Below are 13,264 nucleotides of genomic sequence, written 5' to 3'. Positions count from 1 at the left end.
CCAGGAAAGCTCCGAGGGCATATTCCTTATATTCCAAGGCTTTTTCGATGCTGAGTACCAGAGAATGGAGTGCAGTCTCTACGGATCTGCCTTTTGTGTAAGCATGTTGCACTTTAAACAAGCTGCCGGGAGGCGCTGCATCTCTGATAGGCGCATCTAGTATTTTCTCTAGCGTTTTCAAGAGGAAGGAAGTTAAGCTTATGGGTCTGAATTCTTTCGAGTAGGTTGGGTTGTTTTTACCTGCCTTTGGTATAAACACAACCCTAGCCTCTCTCCATGAATGCGGTACATAGCCGAACCTCAAGCACCCCCTGAAAATCGTTTTTAACCACGGCACAACCAACCATTGAGCTTTTTGCAGCATGGCAGGAATAATTCCATCCGTACCGGGTGATTTAAATGCGTCGAAGGACTGGATTGCCGATTATACCCTCCGTTCTGTTATAATATTTTCGGGTACACTTACAGCCCTGTTCCCTTCGTTAATGGGACTAGCCGTGTTCTTGCAGCCCGGGAAGTGCACATTGAAAAGGTCTTCTAATGAATCCTTACAGTTATCCGTCCACTCCCCGTCCTCTTTGAGAATTAGACCAAGCGGGGCAGGGCTTTTGGATAGTAGCTTCCTGAGCCTCGCTACCTAGTTGGTCTTATCCAAGCTGCTACAAAAGTTTATCCAGGACTGTCGTTTGGTCCTGCGCATCAACTTTTTGTAGTCCCTTAAAAGATCCTTGTACTCGTTCCAACAGTCCTCACTTTCTGCTAGTTTGGCCCAGTGGAACATATCACGTACCATTCGTCTATGCAATCCGAGCTCCTTATTCCACCAAGGAGGCTTCGTTTTGCGCTTTACTCGTATAGTCGGACACGCGGAATTAAATGCTTTATTGAGAGCATTTGTGAATAGATTCACGCCTGCCTCTACTTTTTCATGAGAATTGAACACGCAAGGTCTTAATCTTTTGTACTCTAGTATTTGAACATAGAGATCCCAGTTCGTATTTCTGGGATTTCTCCTAACGTCTACCTTAATTTTTGGTTCAGATGCTATAGAGAAGTAGATGTTCTCTACCATTGCACATCTACCGGTATAGAGTGTTATGTCTAAGACGTTTTTTGAGGTGGGTCCTATATATGTAGGCTCCTCTCCTCGGTTAGCTGTCACTAGACTACTTTGTAAAATGAAGTTGAGTAGGCACTCACCTCTTTGGTTAATGTCGGTGCTGCTCCAGATCGTGTGATGGGCGTTGGCATCGGCTCCTACTACTAGCGCCTGCATCCTTCCTCTGGATGCCGCTACCAGCCTATGGACCTCCGCCGTCGGTGCCTCGTCATCATGTGGCAGGTAACAGGATGCAAGGAGTATAGGCTCATCCTTGACATCCTTTACCGTCACAACCGTCAGATCGTCTGTGGAGAGGTTAAGATCAATATGGGAATACAAATTTTTGCTCATTAATATGGCTGTTCTTCCCTTGTTAATAACGCTCGGGGTGTATGTGGTGAAGCCGTGGGTGCCTCGTCATCATGTGGCAGGTAACAGGATGCAAGGAGTATAGCTAGTGTCGTTGTTGCTACGGTCGCGTGTGATTTTGTGTGACTGCACACTTTTGTGCATTCTTTGCATTTTTGTGCGCGCGTGCTAACGGGCTTCGGTACGGGCGAGTGTTTTTGTACAGTCGCGGTTGACTGTACGGCGTGTACTGGTAAGTACAACTTTGTTGTTTTCCTTAAGTAGCGTGGGTATCCACACGTTTGTTGTTGGTGGGCTGTCGCACAGTTTCAGTCGTTTACCGTGTTGTTGGTATTCCTGTTGGCTGGATTGCCTACCAGGGAGTGTTGTGCTGAGCGTCTGGCGTTCAGTTGCACTTGTGTTGGGCTTGCTTGGAAAGGTTTGCCCAAAGGGTGCTGGCGACTGTCCCAGTGCTGAAGTTCATATAAAAAATTACAATTTTTTTTTAATATTCAGCTTTATTGTAAATTTCATGTGAACGAATTAATAAACTCACACATTTGTGTTTTTTATACTCTCGCAACAAAGTTTCTAAAGAGAGTATTACAGTTTTGTTCACATAACGGTTGTTTGAGTCACCCAGAAAAGAGAGTTATATATCTATAAATGATAAGGATGACGAGGGGAGTTGAAATCCGGATGTCTGTCCGTCCGTCTGTCCGTGCAAGCGATGACTAGAGTAAAAATTTAGATATTTTAATGAAACTTGGAGCAGATATTCCTTGGGACAGTGAGAGGGTTGCTTTCGAAAATGGGCAAAATCGGTCCATTGCCTACAAAATGGCGAAAACCGAAAACATATAAAGAGCATAACTAAGGCATAAATTAAGCTATTGAAGTAAAATTTGGTATGAAGGATCGCACTATGAAGGCGCAAGACGGAGCTAACTCATTCACCACCCTGCAAGACGAGTAGAGTTACTTATCTTATGGAATATTGGTTACCGGTAAAGAAAGCTTGTATTATTTTTTTGGTCTCTTTTGTTCTAGCAGCAGGAAAAAAGTTACCATTTCTCCTCTTTTACGGCATGTTGGTGTGATTATCTTGCTCGCTCTCTCTCATTGATTTTGGTGCCAATGCTGCATATGTCTTTCTGCTCTAATTTGTCTTTGTTTTGGAAAGGCATATGTCACTCTGTGGTTAGCAGAGCCCCCTGTAGTAGTTTTTTTTTAATCAGCCATCTATCAGTGCCCTGCACGAAAGGTACCGGCGAATTCTTCGGTGAAATGCCAGGGAGCGGTACTAGCAGTTTCAATGAGAGTTTCTATGCCATTCTTAAGGGCGAATTGACAAAAGTACCCGAAACTATTGTATACGTGTGATCGTTCGTCCCTTTCTTGCGCATTACATTCATCATTTAACAATTTATTTATACCTCTTGCACAATTCTGTGAATGATCTTGGTACAATCACGGATGAAAGACCCAAAACTGCGAACCAAAACTCCACGTGCACTTTCAGTACTGCGACCCACAAAATATTTCATATTTATTGAAAATATCATGCCATTTAGGTGTTTATTATTATAATAACTTTATACATGTATTATCATACTACATATATACATATGTAAAACGTATTGAATATTTGAACAATTTTTGCTATCTGACAAAGACTGGAGGAAGAGTAGCAAATGTCAAATACCCCGAGCGGCCTGGAAGTGTAAGCTGCGCACATTATGTGAGGACTATTTTGGTTTCTTTAGGAGATTTGGAAGATCTGTTCTTTCATTAATTTCATTAGTACTAGATTCGTCCTTTTTCTGGGAGGAGGGTTTCTGTAAAATATAAAGTAAAATTAGAATTTTTACAACATAAAAGTTGGTAATAATTACCTTATGTTTCAGGAATTCTAAATCTAGCACTGGCAACGTTCTAGTCTTAACATCCATGCTCTTGCTGTAGTATTTCCATTGAACTAATGTCTGTGAATCCATGTCCTTGTAAAGCGATACAACAACGTTATGATTGCTCAATACAAGGTGAAAATTAATCAAAAAAGTCCTCCTTATTGAACATACAAGAAGTTTTTAAATTTCTATGATCACAAACAATCACTTAAATTTACCTTTTAATTTCTGTGTTTTAGCTGCTAATGGCACGGCCAACTGAGGTGCCGGTAAGTCAAAAAATACTGCAACTGCTTTGCCCTCTAGCTCATTGGCAAAACCCATATGCTACTATCTTAGGGGTTTTGCCGTCCAACTTCCTTAATAGTTTATTCACGGCTAATGTCCATAGGAGCGGAGATAACACCCCACCTTGTGGGGTACCCCTGCGGACCTCCTTGGTCATTCTGGCATCATTCCATTCTGCTATTATCCTTCTTGAAGTCAAGAGGCTTTTGACCCACCGTTGTATTGCAGTCTCAACGCCTATTGACTCAATACTGTTCAGAATGGCTTCCGTTGACACGTTGTTAAAAGCGCCGGAGATGTCCAGGAAAGCTCCGAGGGCATATTCCTTATATTCCAAGGCTTTTTCGATGCTGAGTACCAGAGAATGGAGTGCAGTCTCTACGGATCTGCCTTTTGTGTAAGCATGTTGCACTTTAGACAAGCTGCCGGGAGGCGCTGCATCTCTGATAGGCGCATCTAGTATTTTCTCTAGCGTTTTCAAGAGGAAGGAAGTTAAGCTTATGGGTCTGAATTCTTTCGAGTAGGTTGGGTTGTTTTTACCTGCCTTTGGTATAAACACAACCCTAGCCTCTCTCCATGAATGCGGTACATAGCCGAACCTCAAGCACCCCCTGAAAATCGTTTTTAACCACGGCACAACCAACCATTGAGCTTTTTGCAGCATGGCAGGAATAATTCCATCCGTACCGGGTGATTTAAATGCGTCGAAGGACTGGATTGCCGATTATATCCTCCGTTCTGTTATAATATTTTCGGGTACACTTACAGCCCTGTTCCCTTCGTTAATGGGACTAGCCGTGTTCTTGCAGCCCGGGAAGTGCACATTGAAAAGGTCTTCTAATGAATCCTTACAGTTATCCGTCCACTCCCTGTCCTCTTTGCGAATTAGACCAAGCGGGGCAGGGCTTTTGGATAGTAGCTTCCTGAGCCTCGCTACCTAGTTGGTCTTATCCAAGCTGCTACAAAAGTTTATCCAGGACTGTCGTTTGGTCCTGCGCATCAACTTTTTGTAGTCCCTTAAAAGATCCTTGTACTCGTTCCAACAGTCCTCACTTTCTGCTAGTTTGGCCCAGTGGAACATATCACGTACCATTCGTCTATGCAATCCGAGCTCCTTATTCCACCAAGGAGGCTTCGTTTTGCGCTTTACTCGTATAGTCGGACACGCGGAATTAAATGCTTTATTGAGAGCATTTGTGAATAGATTCACGCCTGCCTCTACTTTTTCATGAGAATTGAACACGCAAGGTCTTAATCTTTTGTACTCTAGTATTTGAACATAGAGATCCCAGTTCGTATTTCTGGGATTTCTCCTAACGTCTACCTTAATTTTTGGTTCAGATGCTATAGAGAAGTAGATGTTCTCTACCATTGCACATCTACCGGTATAGAGTGTTATGTCTAAGACGTTTTTTGAGGTGGGTCCTATATATGTAGGCTCCTCTCCTCGGTTAGCTGTCACTAGACTACTTTGTAAAATGAAGTTGAGTAGGCACTCACCTCTTTGGTTAATGTCGGTGCTGCTCCAGATCGTGTGATGGGCGTTGGCATCGGCTCCTACTACTAGCGCCTGCATCCTTCCTCTGGATGCCGCTACCAGCCTATGGACCTCCGCCGTCGGTGCCTCGTCATCATGTGGCAGGTAACAGGATGCAAGGAGTATAGGCTCATCCTTGACATCCTTTACCGTCACAACCGTCAGATCGTCTGTGGAGAGGTTAAGATCAATATGGGAATACAAATTTTTGCTCATTAATATGGCTGTTCTTCCCTTGTTAATAACGCTCGGGGTGTATGTGGTGAAGCCGTGGGTGCCTCGTCATCATGTGACAGGTAACAGGATGCAAGGAGTATAGGCTCATCCTTGACATCCTTTACCGTCACAACCGTCAGATCGTCTGTGGAGAGGTTAAGATCAATATGGGAATACAAATTTTTTGCTCATTAATATGGCTGTTCTTACCTTGTTAATAACGCTCGGGGTGTATGTGGTGAAGTTTTGTGACTTTAGTCCAGCGACCACGTTACCCGATTCAATCCATGGTTCTTGGACTAAAGCCACATCGTAGCCGCCCTTCTCTAAGTTGAGAAGGAGCTCGGCGGAGGCGATCCTAATTTTGTGGAGGTTCACCTGTATTACCCTCAGCTCTCGGTTCTGCATATCCAGAGTGCTGGGTCGGTGCCTTCTCCACCTCCTGTAGGTTCAGTGAAGTCGCCAGGATCTCTTCTAGACCGAGATCTTTCTCCACTTCACCTTTCTCGAGCGTGTTTACGTTGCTGTCTGCGGGGTGGCGCTTCTTGAGGCGAAGGAACACGCTCCCAACGCCCCACGCCATCTTCCCGAACACTGCGTACAGAATATCGTCCGCCGTCTTATTGATCTGGAGGATCATTCGTTAGTTGGCTTTCGACGCGGATAGACGTGCGTGCGCATCGTGATTTTTCCTGGTGAGTTTTCTTTGCGAATTGTTGGTAGACATTTTTCGGTATTCCCTTTTGTGCGGACATTTGCTTTCGTGTGTGATAGGCACCGTTATTGCCTGGCGTGGGTAGCTAGTGTCGTTGTTGCTACGGTCGCGAGTGATTTTGTGTGACTGCACACTTTTGTGCATTCTTTGCATTTTTGTGCGCGCGTGCTAACGGGCTTCGGTACGGGCGAGTGTTTTTGTACAGTCGCGGTTGACTGTACGGCGTGTACTGGTAAGTACAACTTTGTTGTTTTCCTTAAGTAGCGTGGGTATCCACACGTTTGTTGTTGGTGGGCTGTCGCACAGTTTCAGTCGTTTACCGTGTTGTTGGTATTCCTGTTGGCTGGATTGCCTACCAGGGAGTGTTGTGCTGAGCGTCTGGCGTTCAGTTGCACTTGTGTTGGGCTTGCTTGGAAAGGTTTGCCCAAAGGGTGCTGGCGACTGTCCCAGTGCTGAAGTAGCTGACTGGTGTGCAGATTACGGTTGTAGAAGTAACTGTTAGCCTACGGTGCGATTCGGTGCAGTACCACAGCGGTTGACTCGCGACCGTTACGGGGACATAGATCTGTCCGGCGGTCTTTTTGAGTAACCTTTTTCCAGACCTTCGGCTGGAGTTGTGGGCTGTGCCCTCGCGAGAGCGCATTAATCGACCGCTTAGGTGGTCACTGCTATAGAGCGGGTTTGTGTGTAGGTCGGCATCTTCAGTGCGTTCAGTAGCTCGTGCTTGGAGAGCAGCTGTGCTCAAGTTTAGCCTGAACGGGTGGCTTCTGCGCCAGTGTTTCGCCGGCGTATCAGCCTGCCTGCGGGTAGTCTGGAGGTGGTAATGCCTCCACCACGGAGAAGGAGGGTTAAGTCTCTCGCTGAAAGCGAAGGGTCGGGCCCCACAACCGTGATGGTGGAAACATCGTCGTGCGATGAGGAGGTGAGGCCACCGGTGAGGTCTCCACCGCGGAGGAGGGCGCGTTTGGGGTCGCCTCTGTTGGCGAAATCGAGGGACGGAAGCGGTAGTGGTAGCGGAATAGGTGGCACCGCTGAAAAAGCGGTTGTTCACCCCGCATGTTCGGTGAAGTCGGGCGAGGCGAAAAGCGGTACGGTCGTTGCGGAGAATGGTGTCGCGAGTAAGGGCGCCGTTAAGAAGGGTGCCGCTAAGAAGGCCGTCGCGAGTGGGAGGGAATTGGAAAAGAAGGGAGAGAAAAAGGGGGGGTGAAACTATTGGGGGTGTGGTTGATGGAGGCGCTATCAGCCATGTTGCTGCCATGAAGGCAGTTACGACTGAATTAAACGCCCTAGTGTTTGGGGTTAAAGATTTTGAGGTCACTACCGCGAAGGGGCTGATGGAGCTTGCCTCGAAGTACGAGGCGCTCCTGATGACCGAGGTAGTAACCGAGAATGCCCATCTTCGCGGTCAGGTTGACGCTCTCAGGGGGGGTTGTGGGGTATCTTTTCCCCAACCGAAGAGGTCGGTTGTGGGTTTGGCTCCGGCAGAGTCGGTGCGTGCGCCTCCGGCACCTGTGTTGGAGGCGATTGCTCCGGCATTACCGAAGCCCGTTGAGACGTGGTCGGTGGTGGTGCGAAGCAAAGCCCCGACCACCTCCTCTAAGGAAGTTATTAAGAAAGTTGTAAAGGAGGTGGGACCTTCCCTCGGAGTGCGAGTGCACGAGGTGAAGCCGATTAAGGGTGGTGGGGTGGTTATTCGCACCCCCTCTGTTTTAGAGAGGGAAAAGGTGGCGAATAATGCCAAATTTGGGGAGGTGGGATTGGATGTGACTGTGAACCAGATGTTGGGTCCGCGGGTTGTGGTTCAGGGGGTTCACACCGAAATCTCCCATGATGACTTCATGGAGGAGCTCTTTCGGTGTCACCAATGGTGTGGTTCCTGGAGTTTTCAGGGTCTTTACGGACCTTGGGGGTAATGCCGCAATTGTTGTGACGGATCCAAACTACGATTGCGTAGTGTTGGATTCGTCGCAACAGGGGGTGTGTGTTTCAGTAGAGGGGGAGTTCGGTAGAATGATTGTCGCTAGTTTGTATTGCAAATTTAGCGAGCCCTTAGAGCCCTACCTGGGCTACATGGATAAGCTACTACTACTGGGGAGTAGTAGCCCATTTATCCTAGGGTTGGATGCGAATGCCTCGTCCTCGATGTGGTTTAGTAAGGTATCCAGACATTCGTCTGGATATCAAAGCCACATCCGAGGCGAGGTATTGAGTGAATGGGTGGTGGCTAAGAGCCTCCACATTTTGAATGAGCCGAGTGAATGGTTTACGTTTGAGGGGCCTAGGGGCATGAGTGATATTGACGTAACGTTAATGAATGAGGCAGCAAGGAGAGCGTTTGACGTCAGTTGGGGGATTAGGGGAGGGTGGGGATTGAGTGACCATAATTTGATACAAATTATGGTTTCTCCGTAATCCCCACCCTCGGCGTACGTGGGTCCATTGCGGCGATGGCGTACCTCTGGTACTGACTGGAACCAATATGGACAGAATGTAAGGGAAGCGGTATTGGAAATACCGCTTAGTGAGTTTGAGGAACTGGGGGTGGACGAGCAAATTGCTCGGCTGTATGAGTTGGTCTGGTGTGTTAATGATAGGGTTTTCAGGAAGTATGAAAGTTCTAGGATTAGGAAAATTAAGTGGTGGACGAATGAATTAACCTTGAAGAGGAGGACTGTCCGGCGGTTGAGACGAAAGTTTCAGCGTGCTCGGCGGTCCAATTCGTATAGGTTATCCCAGATCAGATATGATTTTAGTTGTGCGGTTAGAGAGTGTAAGGATATGCTTGTGAGAATAAAAGAAGAGGAATAGAGAAGCTTTGTTGGGGAGAATAGGGACGACCCCTGGGGGCAGGTCTACAGGATCTGCAGGGGTCGTAAGAGGGAGGATATCACCTCTCTCCGCGTTGGTGACTCTGTGTTATCAACGTGGAGAGAGTGTGCGGAGGTTCTGTTATGGAGCGTTCTTTCCCAGGGCTGAGGTTCAGGCACCTCAAGCACAAGAGGTACCTGTTCCTCCACTAGAAGATGAGGAGTTGGGATACGCCTTTGGCCTGGTTAGGTCTAAACGGTCCCCAGGTTTTGATGGTTTGAACGGAGAGATGTGCAAAAGCTTGTGGAAGTTCATTCCGAATGTGGAAAAGTGCCAGGGTCGTCCCTCTTCTGAAGTCCCCTGATAAGATAAGGAGTGATCCTCGTTCTTATCGGGACATCAGCCTTCTTCCGGTGCTTGGAAAAGTACTGGAGAGGGTTATGGTGGAACGACTTCAGGAGCTAACGCGGGGTATGTGGTCGGATAGGCAGTATGGGTTCAGGAAAGGACGCAGTGTGGAAGATGCGTGGATGTATGTGCAGAATGTTGTTAGGGAGAATGTCAACAAGTATGTCCTCGGCATATTTGTTGACTTCAAGGGGGCATTCGATTATCTGATCTGGGATCGAGTGATAGAACGGTTAGAGGAACTTGGCTGTCCGGAAATTAGTCTCTGGCGAAGCTACTTTTCGGACAGAAAAGCCTCTATCGTTGGAATGAATGGGAGTGTGGAGATTGGAGTGGCTCGTGGCTGTCCACAGGGATTCATCTGTGGTCCATATATATGGAACCTCATGATGGACTCTCTGCTTGGGCAGCTCGAGCCACTCTGTAAGTGTTGTGCGTATGCGGACGACCTTCTTCTCCTTGTTGAAGGTCGTTCAAAGCGTGAGTTGGATCGGGTGGGAGGACCACAACTGGGGGATAAGTGTGGGTGTAGACATCTCGATGGACAAAACGGTGACAATGCTTTTAAAAGGCAGACTGTCACCGGGGCGTCCACCGGTTGTCCGAGTGAATGGGGTCGGCATCAGGTATATGACGCAAGTCAAGTACCTGGGGTTGACCATGAGTTTTACTCCACACTTGGTGAGTGTGAAGGTGCGACTGCAGGCGGTCGTAGGTAAGGTTATGCGCCCGTAGATTGGGGCCTCGGACGTCGTACTGTTCGCACCATATACCGCGGCTTGTTTGTGGCCTGTGCCACTTATGGAGCTGCTGTATGGTGGCGAACTGCCACGACGGTCTTCGGTCGCCGAAAGCTCCTCTCCGTCCAGCGTTGCATGATGCTCGCCTGTCTGCCTGTATGTCGCACCGTTTCTACGGATGCGCTGCAGGTGTTACTAGGTGCGCCCCCTCTTGACCTGGTTGTCATACAGCGTGCTGTATCATTCAGGTTAAGAAGGGGTCTGAGTGTGTCATTGCTGCGGAATGATTTGATTTCCGATGATGATGTGGAGAGGGAGGGATATCTAGGGAGCAAGAGGCTTCTAAATGATAGGGTCAGGTGTAGGTGGCAAGACTGTTGGGACAGTAGTCTCAATGGTCAGGTGACTTATGAGTACATCCGGGACGTTAGGTATGTAGAAGGAAACCCAGACTTCAGATTTTGTCTAAGTCTGGGTTTCCTGCTTACGGGGCATGGGCCTCTTAATGCATTCTTGCATAAGAGGCACCTTGCAGATAGTCCAGAGTGTATGTGTGGGGCGTGTGTTGAGGATTGGGTGCATGTTATAGCGGAATGCCCGATGTACTCAGACATTAGGACCTTGGGGGTAAGGGGATTAGTTGGACTGATGGACGGTTAGATGTTAGTGGTGTGATCTCCACTAGTCGGAATGCCGAACAGTTAGGGTCGTTTGAAAGATTTGCGCGCGTGTTGTTCAGGCGGCGAAGACAATTGGCTGAAGACCGGGGTTAGCTTCTGGTATGAAAGGTGTATGAATTGGATGAGAGAATGGGATTCAATCCCTAGTCACCAGTCCAGAGCTGTATGGAAGCTCAACTGGTAGTAGTTTCGGCTACGAGGTCTGACCGGAGACTTAATTCTGGTACCACGGGGAGCAGGAGCCCTTGGAGTTCGCTCCAACCTGCTCATGCGGACTGGCCCCTCGGGGAGTATCGTGGTGGTTTTGGTTCAATACCAAATGCGGGGAGAGTGATTTTGGTCACTCAATGTGGAGTTGCATTGCAACCGGGTGCCGGACCCAAAGTACGGTAGAGGTTTTAGACAGGCCTCGAACCCCACCAAGGTGGTTAGTGTGTCCATTCCACACGCCAATTGGTACCGAATAATGCATTGCATTTTCGGTGAGCTGATCATCGCATTGATTTGATCCGCTGTGCATTTGAGCACCGTGGAGTAAGGCCGTCGTCGGCAGGTACCCACGTTAATCCCACCGGACGTTGATCTGGAGGATGTAGCTTTGGCCTCCATCTTCATTTGAAGATTTTGCCACGCTCAACACCCTCCAGTCGCTAGTCGGCACGTCCGGATTCTGCCGTTGTAGCAGCCGCAAAGCATATTCCGGGTCCACCACGCGAGGTATAATTACCTTCGCCTTGAGCACCGATGGAATATCATTGCGGTCCACCACCTCCAGTCTCCCATTCTCCCATAGGCTAGGAAGCGTTCTTACAGCTTCCTTTACCCATGTAAGCGACGAGTGATCCTTACACTTCAAGATTTTAGCTCCGCTTAGCTACCCAGCTCCATCAAATGTGGGCATGGGCGCGCTTGGTTGAGCATCCATCCTCGCGAAGAGGGCTTCCTATAGCTTCATTTCCACTATTTTCCACCGCTCCTGTGACATCTGCCCCAGCGGCTTACTACGGTCAATGAGTGCCACGATCAGATGTCGTTTCGCAATCTCACTGGCCGCCGCCGCTGCTTTGGATGTCGTTGGTCAGTCATCCGCGTGCCTGACTTGCTGCTTTTCAGCAGCGTCCTTACACTTCCTCTTTTTCGCTGGTGCCTTTGGTTCACTCTCCGTCGAACGCTGCTCTTTTCAGCTATTTGCTCCTCAATCCGATTAGCAAATGCTGGATCCGAGGCATTGCACCAGTTCCGTGTTGCGAAATGAGCACGCCCGGTCTTCACCTCCTCCCTGGCCCAAGCCAACCGTTGCACCTCATCTTCCTTCAGGCTGGACTTGCCCTCGAGTCGGTTGCATATTCCGACCGCCGCCTTGTATCTGGCCTTAGATTTCATCCCCTCCTTGTTAGGCTTCTTTCGGGGCCCTCTCTTGTTACCAGAGTTGGTACCCACGGTTGACAGCTCAGGAGAACGAAGAAGCTCTTCTTCCTTTTCCGCGTTGATGCTTACAGCGCTTTCTTGGTCCGAGTCTTCGAGGACTGTGGCACCAGTGCGCTGTAAAGTTGGTTTGGCAGTAGTACTACAACCACTGCAACCTGCTCCCGTTGCAGTGGAGGTGTGGCCGCTGGCGACACAGCTGTCGCTGTGCCCGCCGGTGGTAGCAGCCTCATCTCCCACCGACGTTTGGGCTGATATCCCAGCCCGCTTCTCATCCTTTATTTTGCTCTCCATTGTGAGTTTTTTGAGGTCGGGGTTCTCTACCCCTAGCGTTTTATACCTACCGCCAGGGACCTCAATAGCAATGGCCGACATCTTCCCCCATCCATCTCCCTCCGGGGAAGCGTTAAAAGCAGTCCACCTCAGGGAAATGAATGGAGAATTATGCCAGCCTTCGCTGGATGACGCCTGCCACCACTGTCATGCCTTAGCCAACCAAGCGGCAGCTTGAGTCCACGACAGTGCAAGCAGCGCCACCCATTGCCCAGTCGACACCCGCGCGGAGGATATAGCTAAGAGGATTTTTGTCGACCAAATGCCATGATATAGCTCAAAACAAAACTTGTTTAAAAACGAGAACTTTGATTGTTTCTTTCTATCATTCAGGGTGCTGTACGAAAGAAGAGTTGAGGTAAATGTTTATGCACATTTCGCCCTTTGTTGCATATGTGTGTATGTAGTGGTGTTATTAAAATTTCTTTGAATGTGTTGGAGTTTCAAAAAAAATTTGCATGTGTAGTGGTATATGAGTTAGCTCCGTCTTGTAGGGCACATGCAAAGTTTTTAAGCTTTTACCAACATATACACAATAGTAACTTTTTGTAGTTAAATGGCAATATCGGTAGTTAGAGTGGCAACATTCATTAACCATATTTTTTGTATGTATAAGAGAGAGATGCACGTACTACAATGAATCGTCCAAAAATTGCCGCCATGGTCGATGTTCATTTGAAAATAAAATTTAAGTGAATGGATGTAAGTGCGTTTTAAATATTTCTCTTATTTTGTTAAGTGTTTTTGGATATTT

At 48.0% G+C, this 13,264-nt stretch overlaps 1 protein-coding gene across 2 annotated transcripts; it reads right to left on the bottom strand.

The window, feature by feature from the left end:
• Window positions 1-3,054: 3,054 nt before the first annotated feature.
• LOC128920478 (uncharacterized) lies at window positions 3,055-5,410 on the bottom strand. Of its 2 annotated transcripts, XR_008470545.1 has the most exons (3): window positions 3,579-5,410; window positions 3,346-3,517; window positions 3,065-3,288 (listed from the first exon to the last, which is right to left on the bottom strand). XR_008470545.1 is itself a non-coding variant. In XM_054227781.1 (2 exons), the coding sequence occupies exon 1, from the start codon at window positions 5,399-5,401 to the stop codon at window positions 4,586-4,588; it is 816 nt and encodes a 271-aa protein (XP_054083756.1). In that variant the 5' UTR covers window positions 5,402-5,410; the 3' UTR covers window positions 3,055-3,517; window positions 3,579-4,585. The 2 variants fall into 2 exon arrangements, 1 of the variants encoding a protein (XP_054083756.1); XM_054227781.1 differs by having other exon boundaries at window positions 3,055-3,517.
• Between the last annotated feature and the right edge of the window lie 7,854 nt (window positions 5,411-13,264).

The sequence above is a fragment of the Zeugodacus cucurbitae genome, chromosome 3 (genome assembly GCF_028554725.1).
Source record: "Zeugodacus cucurbitae isolate PBARC_wt_2022May chromosome 3, idZeuCucr1.2, whole genome shotgun sequence".
Classification (NCBI taxonomy): domain Eukaryota; kingdom Metazoa; phylum Arthropoda; class Insecta; order Diptera; family Tephritidae; genus Zeugodacus; species Zeugodacus cucurbitae.
Note: the sequence above shows the minus strand (reverse complement) of the source record. Positions and strands in the feature narration are given on the sequence as shown.